The sequence below is a fragment of the Sinocyclocheilus grahami genome, unplaced genomic scaffold, assembly GCF_001515645.1.
Source record: "Sinocyclocheilus grahami isolate Dianchi unplaced genomic scaffold, SAMN03320097.WGS_v1.1 scaffold407.1, whole genome shotgun sequence".
NCBI classification, from domain to species: domain Eukaryota; kingdom Metazoa; phylum Chordata; class Actinopteri; order Cypriniformes; family Cyprinidae; genus Sinocyclocheilus; species Sinocyclocheilus grahami.
This window is the reverse complement of record NW_015505586.1, coordinates 257,065-277,687: the sequence shown is the minus strand read 5'-3', so window position 1 is coordinate 277,687 and position 20,623 is coordinate 257,065. Positions and strand designations below refer to the sequence as shown.

Genomic DNA, 20,623 nt, shown 5'->3' with positions numbered 1-20,623 from the left:
TCGATTTCCTCTGAATAAGCAAAAGCGGAAATGATTTTTGTGCTTTAAAAGTTTTACAGGGATACAGCTAAAACCGGAAGCTAACAATACATTTACTTTTCTGTTTATTAGATTGTGTTTTATTAACGTCTACATCTGCCCCAACCCTAAACCTAGCCCTTACAATAATGCAAAAATAGTAATTATTGTTGTACAGTGTGACAAAAATTATGCTGTATTGATGTACACATGCCCAGTAACGCCATATGTATCCCTTCTAGCCTTAAAGGGACAATATGTAAGATTTTTTAATTCAAATATCCAAAAACCACTAGAACAGTGTTATATATTTTGCTGAGTTGTAGCCTTAAAGGGACAATATGTACGATTTTTTAATTCAAATATCCAAAAACCACTAGAACAGTGTTATATATTTTGCTGACTTGTGTACTTACATTATCCCAAATGTTTCGAAGAATGTTGAAATCCAGAGAAATAAGCAATTTTAACTAGTGACACGGACCGTGTCCATAGTGCCATTGTGTCGCCTGCAAATGACGTCATAACCCCTCGATTTCGATATTTTTTTGTAGAAAACATGGAAACACCAAAGATGCTTTAATATGTTGTGCGTTTTAATAGACCGGTGACGACCGCACAGAGTAGCATTATAACAGAACTTGTTATAATGCTATATATAATCAAACGTATCTAGTATGATAAAACAGCGCTGCTTTTTTCCCCCCACATACACACGACCGGAAGGAGCGGAAGCGGTCGACTGTGGCATAATAAAAGCTCCGCTGCTTTCGAGCCGTGTGTCACACTCGTTCAGCGGCCTCGTTTCGCTCGACGGCTTTCAGCCTCACCCTGCTTCATACTACTACGTTAATAAATCATCCATGAACATGATTTCTGCCCGAGTCCCGTCGAATTGCATCGGCTGTGGGGATGAAGACGACAACTCCCATGATTCCACACTCAGACACGGCGTCATCAAACTACGCCTTTGTCTATTTGTTTATTTTGAATACGCGCCCTCCAGCGGCAAAAATTACATATTGTGCCTTTAACCGTTTTACAGATTGTATGACAACTTAGTGACTGTTCAGGCCCCCCTGGCGACTTTTTTTTCCTCCAAAAAAGCAACTAGCGACAAATCTAGCGACTTCTAGGACTCACTGGTACTGCCGCACGAGCGTGAGATCTTGCTAGCGGCAGAGAGGAGCAGCACTTTCAGTTAAAATAGATACGATGTTGCTTCTCTAATTTTACATGCAAATATAGCCGAAAACACGGCACAGGAATTGTCTTTGTCTTTGCTTATGTTATGCGTATTTGATTTCATCAGACGACGGCTCGATTATAAATCAGGGTTTTTGTGCAGACTAACATCTGGGAAGTTAGAGCTGGTTATGTAGTTTTAAAGGGCCACATTTCAGTCACTATTTCATATTTATCCCGTTGACTGAATGGAACAAAAATAGAAACAGTAAATTATATAAATGAAAACAGTATTACTGAGAATTTGGCTTAATTAAAATACAGTATGTGAGCACAGAGAGGCAAACAACTGTAAAAGGCAATGCGACGCGATGACGTCATGAATATGCTAATTAGCGTATGACGTCATCTAGCTACATTTAGCGACTTTTCAAACTGGCTTTAGCTACTTTCCAACACTGCTTTCCTGTTTTCAAGTAAATCACTGACTAAGGAATACATTAATTTATTAATTCAAAAAGAAAAACACTTGTAGTTAAATGTAAGAATAAAATAATACATTAATAAAAGACTTTTCAAATTGAAAAATAAATTGACAAATAAAATGTAATTTATGTTAAATATTATTTAAATATATAACAATAAAACTGTCACTGCAGGGCCACTGTCGTGCAGAGTTTAGCTCCAATCCCAATTAAAAACCTGAACCAACTAATCAAGGTCTTATGAGGTATACTAGAAACTTCCAGGAAGGTGTGTTGGAGCTACACTCTGCAGGACAGTGGCCCTCCAGGACAGAGATTGGACACCCCTGGACTAGGTCTGTCGAGCCCCTGGAGAATGAAGCCATGAGAACACAAACATACTTTATTAATATAAACATTTATTTCTTCATTAATCATATTTAGCTCATTTTAAAGGCGCATCAATGTAGAAAGATGCTTTTTGGAATCAGATGGTGCAGTTACAGAATCTACCAGCAGAGGCCAGGCCGAGGGGTTAAGAAGATTTGATGATTGGTTAGCATGACTCCTGCATTAGCCCCTAATAGCAGATGCCATTAATATCTACACCATCTGATTCAAAATAAACATATGTCTCCGCTGACAGTCTTTGAAAATGAGCCATGTGTTCTGACAAAATATTTTTCCTTGCCTTCTTTGTTCAAGCTTGTGTAATCTGTGAAGGAAGCACAAGTCTACCACTTGCTTGTTAATATCGGCCTGTTCTTGTATTTTCCTTGTATTGTTACCAAACCTGTCACCTCTTCTTGCTTTGTATAAAGACTTCATGCTAATTAATAGCTTTCTTAAATAATCTTTGCTATAGCTCATACAGTATTTCCTGCCCACTGTCTCTAATGAACTCCTACTCATAAACTGGTTGAACTCCATCTCTCACGAGCTAAGCTTTAATGCTGAATATGCGCTTACAGCATTTTACATATTTACAAGATTACACATGCAATACAAAGGCTTTCTTTTTTTTGTGCAAAATCAAAAGAGATAAAATACTCATGCAGCTGTCAATGGTGCATATACAACCAAATAAAGCATCTTTTGTTTCTCAATTTCCTGAATATCTTTAATTTATTCAAAATAGGTTTTATTTTTTTCTTTGAAGGAAGAGAGAAAAATGTAAGGCTGTTTCATAGGAAACCATTTAGAAGCACACTTTAAAAAAAATTTTTTTTAGCACAATTTTACACACAGTAAACAAAACACATACATACATTAGATAAAGTAACAAAAACATATATAACAACAATACACAATGTAAAAATCAAATAGCTATGCCTGGAATAGGCCTAAAATCGAATAGATTTGAATGAAGTATCCGTGCTGAAAATATCACGCTCGCCATAAAGGCTCAAAAGTAACAATATTTCATTTTGAATGATTGCCTTAATGATGAGTTGGATATTATTATTAGAAGACAAAATTCCTTTGTTCCCTGTACGGCGAGACACTGGCCCTTTAAGAAGAGACATTTCAATCTAGGCGTGTTTCCTGCTCCCGAAGAGAATCATTTAAACCGAGAAAACACTTACTGAAATATTCGTTTGTGTGACAAAACATTTATGCTAAATTTCACAAATAAAATCTCTTTGAAATGTGTTTACAATTTGATCGTACGGCAGTTTTAGCACGCATACAAACCACTGTTTTAATAAGTAAGGTTTTATTAACACGTGCCAAAATATGTAAATTAATTGTTTTGTGGAAATGAAAACTAAATGTAGATTCTAAATTGATAATCAAAAAACTGAACTGGGCAACGGTAAACAACCTTATTAACAAAACGTAAAAATATATAAACATAATAAACAGAAGTGACAAAGTACAAAAATATGTAATTGGTTAGTTTTACCATCTGTATAAGACAATAGGGTTTTATTAAGGAGAGCTATTTAAACTATAGAGCTTTGAACCTGTAGATCACCCAACATGAACCTAAAACAATTTAGTACCCTACTAAATCAATCTATCTATCTATCTATCTATCTATATATACTAATGAAAAAATGATACAATTATATTAAAATTAATTGCAGATTTTCGAACTGTGTGAGATCATTTGCCTGTTGGTGGATTGTAAAGAGCTGTGTCATCTTTGTTATTGTAACACGTTTTCACAATAGCAGATTGCTGTCCATGTTGATAAAGCTGGATGTGCTGCATATTGGATATGAGCTCCCTTGTGTGGACTTTTGACGTCTGTGGTTGGTGTTTCCTGAGACTTGAGTGTTGTGCCCTGCCCATATCAAGGATCTACCATTAGGCCTGTTCATCAGTGAAAGGAAACGATTCTGTCCCTAGTCAGAAACTCTCAGTCATGTATGGAGATGCTGGCTCCTGTAGGGTTTCACTGCACGCCATGTTCATATCGCTGTTACTGATAATTAGTCCTCTTGAGGCAGACATATTAGCATAGAGACTGGGCTAAGTGCAAAAGTGTGATTCCAAATTGTTTATTACACGACAAGCTAATAGATGGATTGGGATTTATTTATTTATTTATTTGCATTTACAGTTTCAATTTGTGCTTAGATTTTTACCTACACAAACATTGTTTGTATCCAATCATCTTTATAGACTGAATTTGCAATTGGGTTCGAAACCATTTGAAGTGTGTAGGAATATTTTGTTTATTATATATATGTATGTATGTATGTATGTATGTGTGTTTTTGTCAAACAGTTTCTTCCTAAGATTGTTTTTGGCTCTTGATAAAATTCTGGCTTTGTGACTATCACAATTATTAAATATCACCCAAGGTTATTCATATATAGTCCCTGCTGGATCTTTAGTTTCACTAAAGTTGCACTTTATCTTTTATTTAATGCATAGCATGAGATTCCAGAATATACAGACAGTGTTTATGGAAACACATTGCTTCCAGCTATTTTGAATTTACAGGGAATTATTTTTTTGAGTATTGCAGAATTCTCACACTATTGTGTCCTCCTGCACCTCTCTGTCCATGGGGCCTGTGTCTGGACAGTTTATTCCTCTGCAGGCACAAGACTGATCAGCAGGGCTGGACTTTGCACGGTTCTTTCTAAAGATTTTTTGTCTTTGAAGAGAATGTATCCCACCTCCCTTTCCATTCTCCTAATGTGTTTTTGTTTGCTGAAAATCTCTGCACTTATATTTTAATTTCTGGCTGTTAGTGTGCACAAGATTATGCAAGTTGCATTGCATTCATGTTTTTACTGTCTTTGGATATCAGATTTAGAATTGTGAGTTGGTTGTGTAGGCTAGAAATTTTGTGAAAAATCTGCAGTGTGTGTGTGTGTGTGTGTGTCAAAGTAGACCGTAAAAAATAGTGCTGATCCTGCACTCACTATAGCCAAGGGTTTGGTCGATCCACCATTGGCTGGAAGGAAGAACCACTTGCTATTAGCCAGATGTCTTCAATTTAAAGGGGTCATATGATACTGCTAAAAAAACATTATTTGGTGTAATGAAATGCGTTTATGCGGTTTAAGGTTAAAAAAACACATTATTTTCCACATACTGTACATTATTGTTTCTCCTCTATGCCCCGCCTTTCTGAAACGCGTCGATTTTTACAAAGCTCATCGGTCTGAAAAAGCGAGGTGTGCTCTGATTGGCCAGCTATCCAGTGCGTTGTGATTGGCCGAATTCCTCAAGCGCGTGACGGAAATGATACGTCCCTTACCATATTGTGATGCCTGCAGCAACCACATGTGACGACTCCGGGCTGGACTCCGCTTCGTCCACGGTGAAAGCCGATCCGGCGATCCACAGAGCAAAGTTGAAGTATTTCCTCAGCGACCAGCATGGATCAGCTCCAGGCATGACGAAGCAATATCGTCCTCTTTTGGAAGGCCAAACAAAGTAGTTTCGCTTTCACAACGAAGCACACAGCGCCTTCACGACACAGCACCTTTCTTTGCATGAACATCTGGGCGGCGTTATGCAAATCTTCCCAGATAGTGACGTAGGTATGTGGGGACGTGTTAGAATGAGCTGTTTTAGGTAGGTGTGGCTGACTCTGAACTTTTATAAAGAATATCTCTTTGGATTTGAGACTTTAGTCTTTGCAACTTTACAGATCTTCTTTATGCACCAAGAGCTTGTAACACTCCAAAGAGAAAGTAAAAATTTTAATCGCATCATATGACCCCTTTAAAGGATTGAAAAATTCTAGGAAATTCTAGAATATAATATTATAATTGGATTAGCTTTTATTGTTTATTTTTAGTATGTAATCTTATTTTGTTTCTATTTGTTGCCAACATCCCTAATTTTTGTAGATAAAAAAAAAAAAATCTTTAACAATAAGGACACTGAAATATCTCATATCCCACCATAATATGCAGAAAAACTACACCTAAGCCATTTGTAGACTGAATTCCTGAAGAGTGTAATACTGTGACACTATCAAAACAGCATTGTCGACTAATGCCAGACAAAGTGTTCTGGAAACCTGTTTGAAAACACAGTTTTTGCAGTTCTGTTTGGTATGTTAGTGATGCAGACCTACACCCTTCACCTTTATAATACTTCATCTTCTTACTAAAATGGTTCTACACCAGTGAAACGGTTACATAGCTGCACTTTATGTGTTGACAGTCATCAGATTCTTTTGGTTGTATACACCCAACTCATTCTTTCAATTTAGAAGTACATGGATCAGGTTTCACTCTGTCTTTGTCCTGTATGTTTGTTTTATGGAATTGTTGCTCATCAGTTAAATGTCTATACATTTTATGTTGATCATTAAGTGGATAGTTACTCATGTTGTTGCTAAGGAAGTGTCTAGTGTATGACTTAGTCAGTGTCACGATCTGTGTGAGAGGTCTCCCGTCTGTTTCTGTGCATCTGCAGGGGTCGTGATAAAAGAGAGTTTATAACTGCTTATTTTTTTGGATTTTTTTTTTTGTGTGACTGGAGCTGTGGCAAATTTGTCTCCATGAGGGATTAGGATACTGCTTTTTTTTTGGCAGTAATACATAATTAATTTGCTTCGTGATTCGCTTGCTCTTAAATTGGCAAACTCTTTATGAAGAATTAACAGAGGTTGTGCAAGTAATTTTCAGGCATGGCAACTTCCTGGCGTTACAACTTCTATCAGTGTGGCACAGCTGAAAGATCCTTTTGTACGTTATCAGTACATATTTGTACTTTATACTTTACATGACCTAAACCTGTTTGTACTTTAAGCTTTTATGAGAGTCCTTTTATCAGAAAGAATGGCTGCTGATGTCACACCCGGATGCAAGATTGCAGTTTATTTGTTCGCTTACTAATCTTTCCCCACTTTGTTAGTGCTATTGCATACGAATTTAATATCATCATCAATTTTGCAATGCAAAATTCAAATAAATGAGGTGATTATTTGCATGTTGAATGGTTTTCTTTGGAATTGCCGGACCATTTATTCCTTAACACCTTGACCTACTTTTTGGTTTTGATACATATATCAACATGTGTGTTTCCATACTTAGAAGTATAATAAGTAGAAAATCTTTCTCTCAGTATTTGGTGTATCTGTTATGGAAGCTTGTTTCTGCATCAGAATCAAAATTAAAATAGGCAAGTAAGATCCTTAAGTCTTCGGTGTCACATGACCCTTCAGAAATCTTCAGAATATGCTGATTTAGTGCTCCACAAACATTTCTTATTATTATCAATGTTGAAAACATTTTTTTTCTGCTTAATGTTTATGGAAACAGATTCATTTTTTTTCAGGATTCTTTGAATAGTAAGTTCAAAAGAACAGCTGTTTTAAATAGAAATCTTTTGTATCGTTATAAATATTAATGTTGTTTTATCAATTTAATGCATCCTTGCTAAATACAATTCTTAATTTCTTAATTTTTTTTTACTGATTACAAACGTTTGAATGGTATGAACGTGAGAGCTTATTGCACTTCAACACTGTATTCAGCATCAGTGACCATGTAATATTATATAAAATTGTCTTCAGATTTGTTTCAGACTGAACCAGGTTGTCACAATGAATCTATATGTTGTTTTTAAGCCGTGGTTTTTCTCCCGTCATTGTCTTTTCCGGTGGCGTACCGGATGTTTGCGCCGAGCACTATCAGTAACGATAATTGTCAGGCCTCCCTGCCCCCCCACCAGTCTCCACCTAGAGACCAGCCAGACCAATGAAGCAGCTCTATTGATTTTACGAACACACAGCTAAGCCTTTTCATAGCCAGCTATAAAACTCTGCTGTTGTGCTTCATGTTGTCTTAACTGTGGAAAACAGTCCTTTTCACCTTGTTCTCTGTGGAGCAGAGTGCAGATAATTCACTAAGGACAACCTGTGAAGGCAAACACATGGGTGGAGATGCTACAACACCGTGACGGGAGTGGCTTTGTATGCATGTGCGTAATTTGAACTAATTATTTAATTATTATAATGTCAGAATTCACGAAAAAGTGTCTTTGCAAAGCATTTTATGTCTTCCGCTGATTAGTTGAAGTCAACATGAAATCAGAACTGACCCTGTTGACTGACCCTGTGTTTCTGGTCCTGTTGAGAATGATTCATTTGCTAGGTTAGAGAAAAAAAAAATTATTTGTAAGCTTGAATCAGAATGAAATGGCTTGCACTGTTAATCACTGATAATGTTAACCAAATGGCTGTTTAGACATTGTTTTAGCGAACTCAAACTCTTTTGTGATCCAATTGGTTACCGCCCTACATTTTTTGCAGCTGAATATCCTGTTCCAGGACTATGTCACATTATGGAAGTCAAATGGAAATTGGTGTTGATTTTCAACAATAAAGTGTTGATTATGCATACAGAGACACAATACTTTTTTGTGTTTTCGTGTTGTTCTATGGAGAAAGTAAATTGCTAATTATGGTGGTTCAATAACCTTGTGCATCAGTAGTGGCAATAACAGAGTTTGTACTTTTATATTGGAGCTGCTTATCTCATGTATTGATTATGGTGAGAGAGGTCTCATCCAGCATTGCATGATGGTAATGTCCGGGAAGCTTATGATGGAGCAGGTCCAGAAGTCATTAGCAGATACATCACACACACACACATATACATACATACATACACACACACACACACACACACACACACACACACAAACAAACAAGTGGTTCTCCTCAGTTTTCCTCCGCTTTGCCCCAGCACAGCTTTCATGATAATAAATGGATTTCCCTGCAGCATTCTACTCACGATCTGGGCAGTGGAAAGTTTTATCGACCGGCTCTGCTCTGGATTTTTCCCCCTCCTCTTTATGTCTTCCAGTCTCATAGCTTAAAATGGATCAAACTAATCTGACCTGTTCCACAGGTAGATTTCCAGTGAATTGATGCCCTTGGTATGCTGACACACCAGTGTGTCAAACAGCTAAACTTGCACCATGTAGTATGACTAGAAATGATCTTTCTGTTGCTAATACTTCTTGATACTTCCAGAGCTGCAATCTGTTGTTCTGTGTGCTGGACCTGAAGCAGTGAATGTGACGTGTGAGGAGACATACCCACATTCTAGTATGGACTGGTTCAACCAGTGTTCTAGTATGTATTGTAGAAGGATTGGTTTGACACGTTATAGTTTGTGTAAAACATGCATTCTGTGTGTTATTAGAAGCACCTGTTAAGTCTTAATTCCCCAAAAGTAGGCCTAATCAAGTTCAGTTTGTAAATCTGTTTGTATTAACGATGCATCAAAATACAAGGTGTGTTGAGGATAAATAAAAAATAAGTCTCTTAGACTTGTGGCAAATAGAAAATATTATAAATGTGTAAGACATTATCTGGAGAACATACACTGATTTTTGTTTCTACTGTTGGAGTATTTGTATATCTATATAAACATGCAGGATCCTATAACGGACCCCTGGGGTCCCTAGAAGTGTTGTTATTGTTAAATAAAACAGTGAAAATTTGCTTTTGGTAACTGAAATAAACCTGATTTTTTTTTAAAAATAATTATAGTATAATATAATAACATAATTAGAAAATTACAAAATGTTGCCTTGGCAACTAACTGTACTAAAATTATTAGTACTACAATTTATAACTAAAATTACAAAAAATGAAATAAAAATAAATTAAAGCTGTAAATAAATAATTTTAACAAAAAAATGAAATAAAAATAAAAATGATAAGTCACTAACAAAAAACAAACTAAAATTAAAATGAAAACTGAAAATATACAAATGATACCTATTTTAAAAACATTAATAGTACATAAATAATACTGGTCCCCCAACTCCATGTAAATAACCACCCACAATACCATAGTGGCAATTTTTGTATGAGCAAGTATCACTTACATTTTTATTACAAAATCTAGTTCTATATCTTTTTGTATTGTGTTATTAGGACTTGTCATGTCTTCTCTCTCTCTCACTGTATTGTAGTTAGTGTTGTAAAGATGTCCTTTGCACATTTAGAATGCTAAATGTAGCAAATTTCCCCCCGAGAGTGGATGCACTGTGCCTGCGATGAGCTGAACCATTATCGTGATGTATTAGCCATACATTATCTTAGCATAGCAGGTCTACATTGCAGGAGAGAGTGGTGGAGGAGAGCCAGGGTGACCCTATTAATAGCTCAATGCAGTGGCCTGTGGAGCCGACCAATCTGCTGTAGGCTGAGAGAAGGGAGGCACTTTTACAGGACCCAAGGCATCCGCAATTTATGGGAGCAACCAAATTCATTGCTGTATGGCTGTCTGCCTGCAGGAATGGAGAAAGCACAGTCGTTCATAGTAAACATCCTCCCTGACTGCTTCATTGTTGGGTCTGAAAAGACTGAGCCAGACAGATATTACAAACGTACTCCATCAATGACCTCCCCTCTTTTATTTCAGGGAGAAACTATTGCTTCGTCAAAAAGATAACAAAAATGTTTTTGTGTTGGATTTAGGAAAATGATAGTCAAAAGCATTGGCGTGCCGATTGAAATATTTGTATTTGATGTGAAATTTTTTATGTATCAATTGCCATTTTGCTTCAGCGAAATTAATGTCAATTTTTTGGAAGAAAAAAAACTATTTAGGTTCAGCAGCATTTATTTTAAATTAAGAATTATTTTACTTTACTTTTACTTTACTTTCTCCAAACCATTTCTCTTAATGCAGGGTTCTAGTTCAAAACATTTGCTATCCAGCAGAAATGTTTATTTGTTTTAATGCAAATTCTTTATCTATCCATTGCCATTTATTTTAGTTGAGCTTTTTTTCCACAATTAAAAAAATAAATATATTTATTATGTTTTTTGTTTGCATTTTTATTTTTGTCTTTACCACTTATATTATATTATGTCATAGCTGTCGGGTTTCTTATTTGTATTTATTTTATTAATTTTTTTGCCATTAACAGCATAAAAATTCCACACTTCACCTTTAAAACTAGATAGAAATATTAGAGAGATTTCACTTTCATGTTATGTACTCATGTAACCTCTGTGCTGTTAATGTCATGTTTTGCCTGCCTCATTTGTAATCCTGCTTGTTCACTTGTCCCATACAGGTGCCCGTACCTGGCAGTGCACCTGTCTCCTGCCATCCCTGTGTTTGCAGTGTTGCTCTTCGTCTTTGTCATGGCCATGCTGCTCCGAACCAGCTTCAGTGACCCAGGGGTGCTGCCACGGGCCCTGCCGGAGGAGGCCAACTTCATTGAGATGGAGATCGGTGAGTGTGAGGGTGACTGAGTTCAGGAAAAGGGATTTGAAGTTTAATGCCATAGTTTGTACCATCAGTGCCACTTGCGGGTGTTTTGACCCAGTGAGGGGAAGAACATAAGTAGTCTAGTAAGCGTGTGGCGTAAGTGGGACGCTGTTAGCCCAGACCTGCTGATTAATTTATTGTTTTGTTTTGCGAATAAAATGGCTGAGTGCGTTGGTCCATGAACTCTGAGGTTATCTGGGAAACATTGTGTTCTTCTTTACTTCAAGCTTGATGGGCTTAATGGTTATCTCGAGACTTTTTTTTGGAAAATCACAGATATTGAAGAACAGATGTATTTTGTCTTCTGATGCATCTGCATGTTTAGATATACATTTAAGGAAAAACTCTTCCAAAAATCTCTCTCCCTTTACATAATTTAATAAATAAACAAAAACACTTCCCAAAAAATATCCTACGCCTATGTTGAATATGCACAAGTGAGATTTCGGAGGACATGAGCTGCTCCAGGAGAGTTTGAATCTGATCCATGCATGTCCCAATCCCATTCCTGCCTCTCTGCCTCTGTGCTTTTCTGCTTTACTTCACTTTATTATCCATTAGAGGCACAAGGAAGTAAAATGAGAAATAGATATTCTTCACATGACTGGTACACACCCACACAATGCCATATGTCAACTGACTTGAACAGAAACCAGTGTTATGACTATTCAAAGTGAAAATTGTATCTTTTGCAGGGGTGTTTGGCAGAAACTGTTGAGGCTCATTCAAATCCTAAGTTTCATTTGTCTTGTCTCTTTTTTTTTTCTCTCTTTTTTTTTTTTCTTTGACAAAGTATCTGCTCAAACATTGACTGTTAAAGGGGTCCTATTATGCTCTTTTACAAAGTCTTGTTTTTGTTTTGGGGGTGTACTAGAACAGGCTCTTATACTAGCTTGTTCGAAAACACATCATTTTTCACATATTTTACATTATTACAACACCTCTCTCCCCAGTCTGGCATGAACGGCTCGAATAGTTCCTGTATCAAATGAAGGCCCGCCTTCTGAAATACGAAATGTGCAGTGATTGGTTAGCTGGGCCAGTGTGTGCTGTGATTGGCTCCACTCGGTGCCTAGTCGGGAAATGTCATGCCCCTTACCATAGCCGCCTGCGAGCTTCAGTGTAAATATTGCGTCAAAATCAAATCAATTTGAGCACGATTTAAACCCGGATGATTGTAACCACTCTAAGTTTGTCTGCCTTGGGAAAGCTAGCGTGTATCCGACATAGTGATAACACTCGTTGCCTTCTCTAGTGCAGCTCAACCAGGTCTTGTCCCATTCGTCGATATTTGTGATATCACAAAACCCAGAAAATATGCGTTGTAGTCCAAACGAGTCGTTTGTTGTAGTTTTTGAAAAGTGTTTTCTGTTAAATAAAATATCTCCTTTTGAAGTGGACTTTGAGCTTTGTAACTTTGCAGTTCTTTTTTTATGCTCAAACAGCAACATTACAGACGAACTAAAGTTGAAAAAGTTAAAATGCATAATAGGACCCCTTTAAATAGTAAAAGAAATTGCCTTAGTAGATTTCCTTAGACCTTTGTCTATCCTGATCTAGAGTGAGTGAATTGAACCGAAATGCCCTACGCATCGGCTTCCTTTGCAAAAAGAAAAAAATACACATTTACCCTGCAGCAAAAATATCTATTTTCAGTGGACTGAAAATACAAAAGAAAAACTGAAAATAGGCCTAAAATAGGGAATTCGTGTGTAGTTTTTTGCACGTTTGTCCTACTTTGAATGTCAGAAAGGTTAACATCACTGCATCTGACTAATTAAATGCAATAAATTAGATGAACTTGCTGCTCTCATCTTGCAAATTTTGCTTCTAGTGATTCATTTGTGTTGTTGTGGCTCTGTGGGAAATATTGCCTTGTCTAGTTCAGTCACCAGCCTGTCACCGTTCCCTGCACTGATTAGAAGATAAAGATGAACTCATCTCCCTACACTCTCCACCCTCACTTCTCTCCGTTCTTCCTCCCTCGTCTCTTCTCCCCTCCCTGGTTTATTTTTTAAATGAGAGCTCCGTTGTTACACATCAGCACCACCGCTGAAGCTCAGACGTGCCTTGGGGCAGTGCAGCATTTGTTCCCTTTCATGGGAACTTCGAACTGCGTCCTCTAGGGGTCGCTATGGGGAACGCCTCGTCGTGACTCGTATCTGAAGCATACATTGAAAAAACACCAACTCGTTGGCCGGCGACAGCCATGACGTCACTACCGGTGCGACTACAGTATAAATCGGTGCCGGGAGCTACACATCGTTCACTTCTTCGTCTGAAGCTTGCGTCCGCAGCATGGCAAGAAACCTAGAGGACGCAGTGTCTCGTTCCCTACTCAGGGAACCATGGTTACATAAGTAACCCGAGACGTTATTACTGATGTTCACTAAACCAGGACATCTTTTCTCTGGGCAATTCCCCTGATAAACCACAGTATTCTCTGATGTCATTAAATATCCACTAACCCCTTTCACTGATTTTGTGGAACATGTTCACATGTAGAATTGTTCTATGGTTCTCTCTAATAGGGTTGTGTTATATGCTGGTACTATGTAACATGGTACAAAAATTTTACAGCAGTATATTATCATCATTAGGCACTGTGATGTGAAACATAAAAATTAATACATTGAAATTAATGTTCAAATTTTGAAACATCTAAAAAACCTGCATACATCTCAACAGCCCCTAAATCAGTGGTTCTTATGCTTTTTGACTCCAAGGTCCCCCAATGTCCACAACAATCAAGGCCCCATGATTTGTTTTTAGCTGTTTGTGATTTACTGGATAAGGACTTAGGATAAAGGTTTAAATACTGTGTGTGTGTGTGTGTGTGTGTGTGTGTGTGTGTGTGTGTGTGTGTGTGTGTGTGTGTGTATATATATATATATATATATATATATATTTTTTTTATTTTAACTCAATTTCTATCCGATAAGTTATTTTAGATCTTTGCATAACTAGGAAAAAGTGTATTCATTTTGTAAAGCACGTGGAGTTATAAGATTGTATTAATCTACGTGACTTTTCCATGTCTGGAAATCGTATATCCTTATAGGCTACCTTATATACCTAGGTTTTTCAAGATTAATTAATAGCGATTCATTTAAATAGTTTTCATATCATGGAATCAATTCAATTTGATTAACAGCCCTATTTTTAAGAAATTTGTCAGAACTTTTTCATTCTGTAACCTACAGTAACTCAGTCATTTAATTTAATGGAAATTTGTATCAAATTTCAGCAAGTATGAACTATATTTTTGTTCAATGACAAGACCATCAGGTGACAGAGACAAAGCATTTTTGTTACTTATGTAAGTGTGTAGAACTTTATATAGTTTAATTACTGCAGGTAAATACAAAGGAGCTAAATGCATTATCAGGTTAACAACAACAACAAAAAGATTACTCCCAAATGATTGACATTGAATTATTGAATGTATTGACAGCCCTGGTGTCATTTAAATTCATCAGTTACTCAGGGTTGTTTTTTGTTTTAAGACTGCTGTCATACAAAAGCCAAAATTTTGGTATTGATTCAACTGTACCCTCTTAAAATAGGGCAGTTTTGTTTGACTACTGCAAACAACAGGGCAAAGATTGATTTATACAAATTCCCTCTGCTCTATTTCAGCATTCCATCTTTAAAATTCTATTTTTAGATGAATGTCTGTGTGGCTGATTAAAAGTGGCTGATTCTGGATCAGATGCAAGTTTGGATTTGCCATTTTAGCCAATCCAGGCATGTGGATTAAAAGGCAGCTGTGTAGTTCTGCCTCCTGAGCGCATGCTAATGCAACCATTACACTAGAGTATAAAAGTACAGAGCTGACAAATGCAAGGAAATTACCTTTTGAAATTTGTCTTGTCTTTATAAGAAGAGCTTTGCCTTCAGTATTGTCACTATCCAGGAAAAAAGTGAGTCATATTGAAAAAATGCAAATAAAGAAAAGGGAATAGAAAAGATGCTTATAATTTTTTCTGGATCTCTGGAGAGACAAAAAAATAATAGAAAAAAAGCAATAATAGAAAATAATTTTCCTTAGAAAGCAATTTATCATTTACAATTGTGAACATTTTTAGTGAAAATACATGCATGTCAAACATACATGTGGTCAAATATTTTTGTAAAATGATCACTACACTGTTTATTTAACCATTGTCACCGGCAGTTACCATTACTGTGCTAGTTCCATTGTCTCACAAAATCAAATCACGATAATATTTAATGTTTATTTATTTACTGATTTATTAAGGGGGATGTACAGTCAGCATGTCATTATTGCTAAATAAACCCCTTTAGTGTGAGACAGGATCTCTCAGCTTCATGTCATGGTCTTAATCGCGTCAAAGTTTATTTTGTGATAATGATTGGCTTATCCCTTTCATATTTCTTTTGAAATCATGTTTTAATCTCATTCCGCTTCAACTAGTGCAAAAATCATTATACTTGTCATACCAGCACCATTAATAACTATTTTGTACTTGAGGTTTTGACCTTTTTTCACAGAGCAACGCACACTCTCCTGGGTCTGATTTATTGGTGTTTTTTCATGTCTTTTGTCATTGAGTCATGGCACTCGCTGGAGTGGCCTTCAGTGAGTCCTTTATCAGAGGCTGTGTTATGTGTCATGCATATGGATCTTAATCGACCCAAGCGGCTGCCGGGTTGCCATGTTGACTGTGTCTCTACTCATCTCTTGCAGAGGCGGCCAATGGGAACGTCTTGGCTGGACAGCGGCCTCCGCCCCGCATCAAGAACGTGCAAATTAACAACCAGATCGTCAAGCTGAAGTACTGCTACACCTGCAAGATCTTCAGACCCCCTCGTGCTTCCCATTGCAGCATCTGCGACAACTGCGTGGGTGAGTGATTGTCCCTAACATTTTGCACTACAAACATGATTGCTACCTCAAATTGTGTGGCTTGTTGAGGGAGGTGTGCTGTTAATTTTTTTTATTAAGTTTTATTCAGCAAGGATGCATTAAATTGATCTATAATGACATTAAAAACATTACAAAATATTTATTTTTCAAATAAATTCTGTTCTTTGAAACCGCAGTTTCCACAAAAATATTAAGCAACACAGCTGTTTTAAACATTGATAATAATAATAAGAAATGTTTTTTGAGAATCAAATCATCATATTAGAATGATTTCTGAAGGATCATGTGACACTGATGACTGGAGCTTTGCATCACAGGAATAAATTACATTTTAAAATATATTAAAATAGAAAACAATTATAAATTTATTGCAATATTACTGTTTTTACTATTTTAGTTTTGATCAAATAAATATATTATAATATCAAATAAATATTAAATCCATATTTATGATGAGACTTATTTTAAACACATTAATACATATTACTTATTATATACTATATATAAACTATATTTACTATATATAATCACTACTTAACTCAACATTAATTAATACTATTATTATTATAGATACTACTAATATAATGTATCATGAATTAAAAATAAATTAAACATTTTTATTAAGTATTAGTAAGTCAACAAATGAATTGAACCTTACAAGGCCAAAGTAACTTACAATGCAACAAGCTATTTTGTGGAACTGTTTGTTTTTTTCGTTTTCACTAGATTTATAATTTGTTTTGTATCACTAAAAATAATGTGCTGCAGTTATTGTGGTTTGTGGGGTTTTACAGAGTTGTACTAGGTCTACATACAAGAATTGACAAGCATTCTTACCTTTGATATAGTTGCACATTTACGTGCCATTTGATACTCCAGTATAATAGTGAACTGTTAAAAGATGAGTCAGACAGCACAGCACACACACTTACTCACACATATTGCAAGGTTAGTGAGATACATATGCTGATATTAGAGAGTTCACCTGCTCTCTTTGCACAGTCATCCTGAACACAGGGCCATTTGTTTGAGTGGCCTGCACCTGCTACACACACACACACACACACACACTCACACTCACTCACTCACAATTTCTAGTTTGAGTACCATCTCCCTCTTAGCAGTTTAAAATATATATGCCTGTCTCTGGCAGAAGATCCACACCCACAGAGTGAGAATGTTGAAACTGACTTTCACAAATCTTCATGAGAGTCTTAAGATTCTGTGTGTCTTTCCCTCAGACCGGTTTGACCATCATTGTCCCTGGGTCGGAAACTGCGTAGGAAAGAGGAATTACAGATACTTCTACTTGTTCACACTCTCGCTGTCTCTACTTACCATCTACATCTTCGCCTTTGACATCGTCCATGTGGCTCTCCGTGAGTATCGTAGCAAGAAAATGTGTGTGTGAGGGCCTGAGCGTCTTCACTGTTAACATCCAAAATCGAATTGTTTAAGAGGAAATTACATTTTCATGTTATCAATAACAATTTAAAATGCACAGACGGTCCAACGGTTTAATGATCATAGTTTCTGGGAAAAAACAAGTGCCTTAAAGCGACACTCAATATGTATGTGAATACGGTTCTCTCAGGCGTGGTTCAGTCGGGGAGTGTTCAGGATATCGGAAGAGCCCCTATACGTTCTCGTAAATGTCTGCTGATCTTCCTCTTCTCAAAGTGCACTATAGACAGCAAGAAAGAGAGAAGCAGAATTCACATGAATTCCTGGGCAGTTTGCTCTGAGCCTGTGATTTTAATTTAAAAGTAAAACACATTGTGACTGTCATTCATTTTGAGGTAAAATTCCATGATTTTTTATGTTTACATGCACAGATAAATTCAGTCATACCACAGATTCTGAATGTGTGACGCAGATTCTGAATGTAATGTTTCCATAGCAATGATAAGCTTTCAGAGAAAACGCATACTTTCCCCACACCACATCGACACCGGATACATGTGGCACATCGCAACTCAACAAAATTAGATCTCTCTTATTATAACAAAGCTGTCTACACTGCTAGCATATTTAGCATGTTTCTATTTTTGACTTTCCAAAGAGTGAAGCCGATCCCTTTATTTTTCCCCTTCCATTTGAAATTCACTTTTTTTCACAAATGTCATATGTGCGAGTAAATGCGGTTTAAATCAGTTCTGACCTTTACATCATAACCAGCTTGTGCGGTTTGATATCTGGCCTATTAATTTAAATAATATAATCTAATTCTGACCATACGCATCCGCAGTCATTGGTCACCCTAAAATTAGTCCATGCAGCATGTGCACTATTATATAAGTCTTCTTAAGGCATACAATTGCTTTTCTTGATGTACAGATTGACATTTAAGTTTTTATATAGAGCCAAATGTCATCATGTCAAACCTTCACCATAGGTGTCATGTAATTTGAGAGCTTTCATGTAGGTGAAAATCATCGAGTTTTGTTCCGTTTCTCACATAGTTATTGTATGTACTCTGAAGATATATATATATATATATATATATATAGCATATAAGTCACATAGAGATGGACATTCAAGACTCACTCATTCATATTTATTGAAAGGGCAAGAGAAACCAGTTTGTTGAAAATTGAAAGATTCTGTATGATTTTGATCAGTACTGTTGTTGTTACTTGTATGTTTTTGTATAGTGGTTGCTTCTTATCGTTATTGTAAATGATGTAATGAAATGATACTGTTAATGTTGCCATGAATATAGCCATTGTTGCTGATATGGCGGTAAAACACAAATAAATAAGTCACGTAGACTACCCTAAGATCCTTTTTATTGTTTTTCCTTTGCCCTTTTTTGAGGTTGACTGCCTGTGGAAATGATGGTTAGTCGATTTTCAGTTTTGGGTAAACTATTCCTTCAACAGATTTTTATTAGGCTGAATGCAAAACCAAAAGGTGCTTGTAAACGAACAGTGCAAACTTCTCAGCTCTGGCAGAGTGTGGGTGGATGTGCGAAAATCCACTGAACATGTAATGATGGGAGAGAGAACGGGAGATGCTGAGACATCTGATGCTGTGAGTTACTGCTTGCATGCATAGATACATGATGTAAATAAATATATCTTGTGTGTTTTATAGGTTCTGTGGACTCAGGATTTGTGAATACCATTAAAGAAACTCCCGGAACATATCCTTTCATCTGGGCTATAGAACCACTTCCTGAAGATTTGAAAACAAAATGAGCTCCTCATAAACCTGTTATGCTGTAAATGATCTATTACGATAAACACTGTGTTTGTGTACTAGTTTTCTAACATTTAAATAGGCACAAGCATGTATTTTCGTTTATTTTTTTTTGTATTGCTGAACAAAGAAATATCAAAGTTCAAACACATTGTTTACGCTGTATTGTAGATGTTTTTGAGCATGTTGGTTCCTTGACTCCCCATTGCACTGTGTTGGAGGTTCTGGTGTGTTTTTTCACCCTCTGGTCTGTGGTGGGATTGACTGGCTTTCACACCTACTTGATCTCCCTCAACCAGACCACCAATGAGGACGTGAGTCTGTTTCTTACCTGTCTGTTCCAAAGTCTACTGTCGGTTCTTGACTCCTGCTGCTGTCACATGGCTGGAAAGATAAACACATGCCCTAGAGCATTTCAGCACACTAGATCCAGCAGTCACCTTGGCAACAGTGCCATCTCGGCGATAAGCAAGCACAGAGAACATCTCAACAGGAGTTTTATGTACAGTATATGCAGTATTTATAGCACTGTTTATGAACCGGAACACATTGCTGTCCCATTACGCTTTGAAGTATTAGAGGCACAAATCCCATGTTTTATAGTAACTGTTTGGTATGTTAGATAAGCTATTATGTAACATAAGATTAACCTTGCATGAAAAGAAGCTTTAAATGCATCAGATGTTTATACACATTATAAAAATGAAGATTTTGACCTCCAGAGGTTTTGACTGTATCCAACAGATACACATCATTTGACATTGGTATGTAACTCATTGTAGTAAAAATATTTAATAAAACCTAACTTATAAATAGTTTTTTTTTTGTTTAAATATAAACTAAACTCATTTTAATTATAAAAAAAGCACATGACATTTGTGTCCCAATCTTTGCTATTACCACATATTTTAGATTTAAGTTTAAATAATTTAGTCTGAATATAAATCTATCAAACCTGATGCGTACTGTAGACTTTGATTGATTTTATTTGATTGATTTTATTTGAGTTTTTATTTAATTTTTGATGATTTAATGTTTATCTGCTAGAAAATCACAAAAATCAGGATTTAAAAACTACATTTAGTTGCAAAAGTCACCGTAATTTAGTAACCGGTTTTAGCCTATAAAAGAATAATATAAAATTT

At 36.3% G+C, this 20,623-nt stretch overlaps 1 protein-coding gene across 1 annotated transcript in view; it reads left to right on the top strand.

Moving 5' to 3' along the window:
* The first annotated feature begins 8,172 nt into the window (after positions 1 to 8,172).
* Positions 8,173 to 20,623, top strand: part of LOC107550726 (palmitoyltransferase ZDHHC9-like) — a 17,237-nt gene continuing 4,786 nt past the window's right edge. The window contains exons 1-8 of the mRNA XM_016232089.1: positions 8,173 to 8,242; positions 9,127 to 9,228; positions 10,401 to 10,458; positions 11,190 to 11,350; positions 16,098 to 16,256; positions 17,519 to 17,656; positions 19,374 to 19,422; positions 19,690 to 19,792. Of these exons, the coding sequence (XP_016087575.1) occupies positions 8,173 to 8,242; positions 9,127 to 9,228; positions 10,401 to 10,458; positions 11,190 to 11,350; positions 16,098 to 16,256; positions 17,519 to 17,656; positions 19,374 to 19,422; positions 19,690 to 19,792 (840 nt within the window). The remainder of the gene's footprint in view (positions 8,243 to 9,126; positions 9,229 to 10,400; positions 10,459 to 11,189; positions 11,351 to 16,097; positions 16,257 to 17,518; positions 17,657 to 19,373; positions 19,423 to 19,689; positions 19,793 to 20,623) is intronic.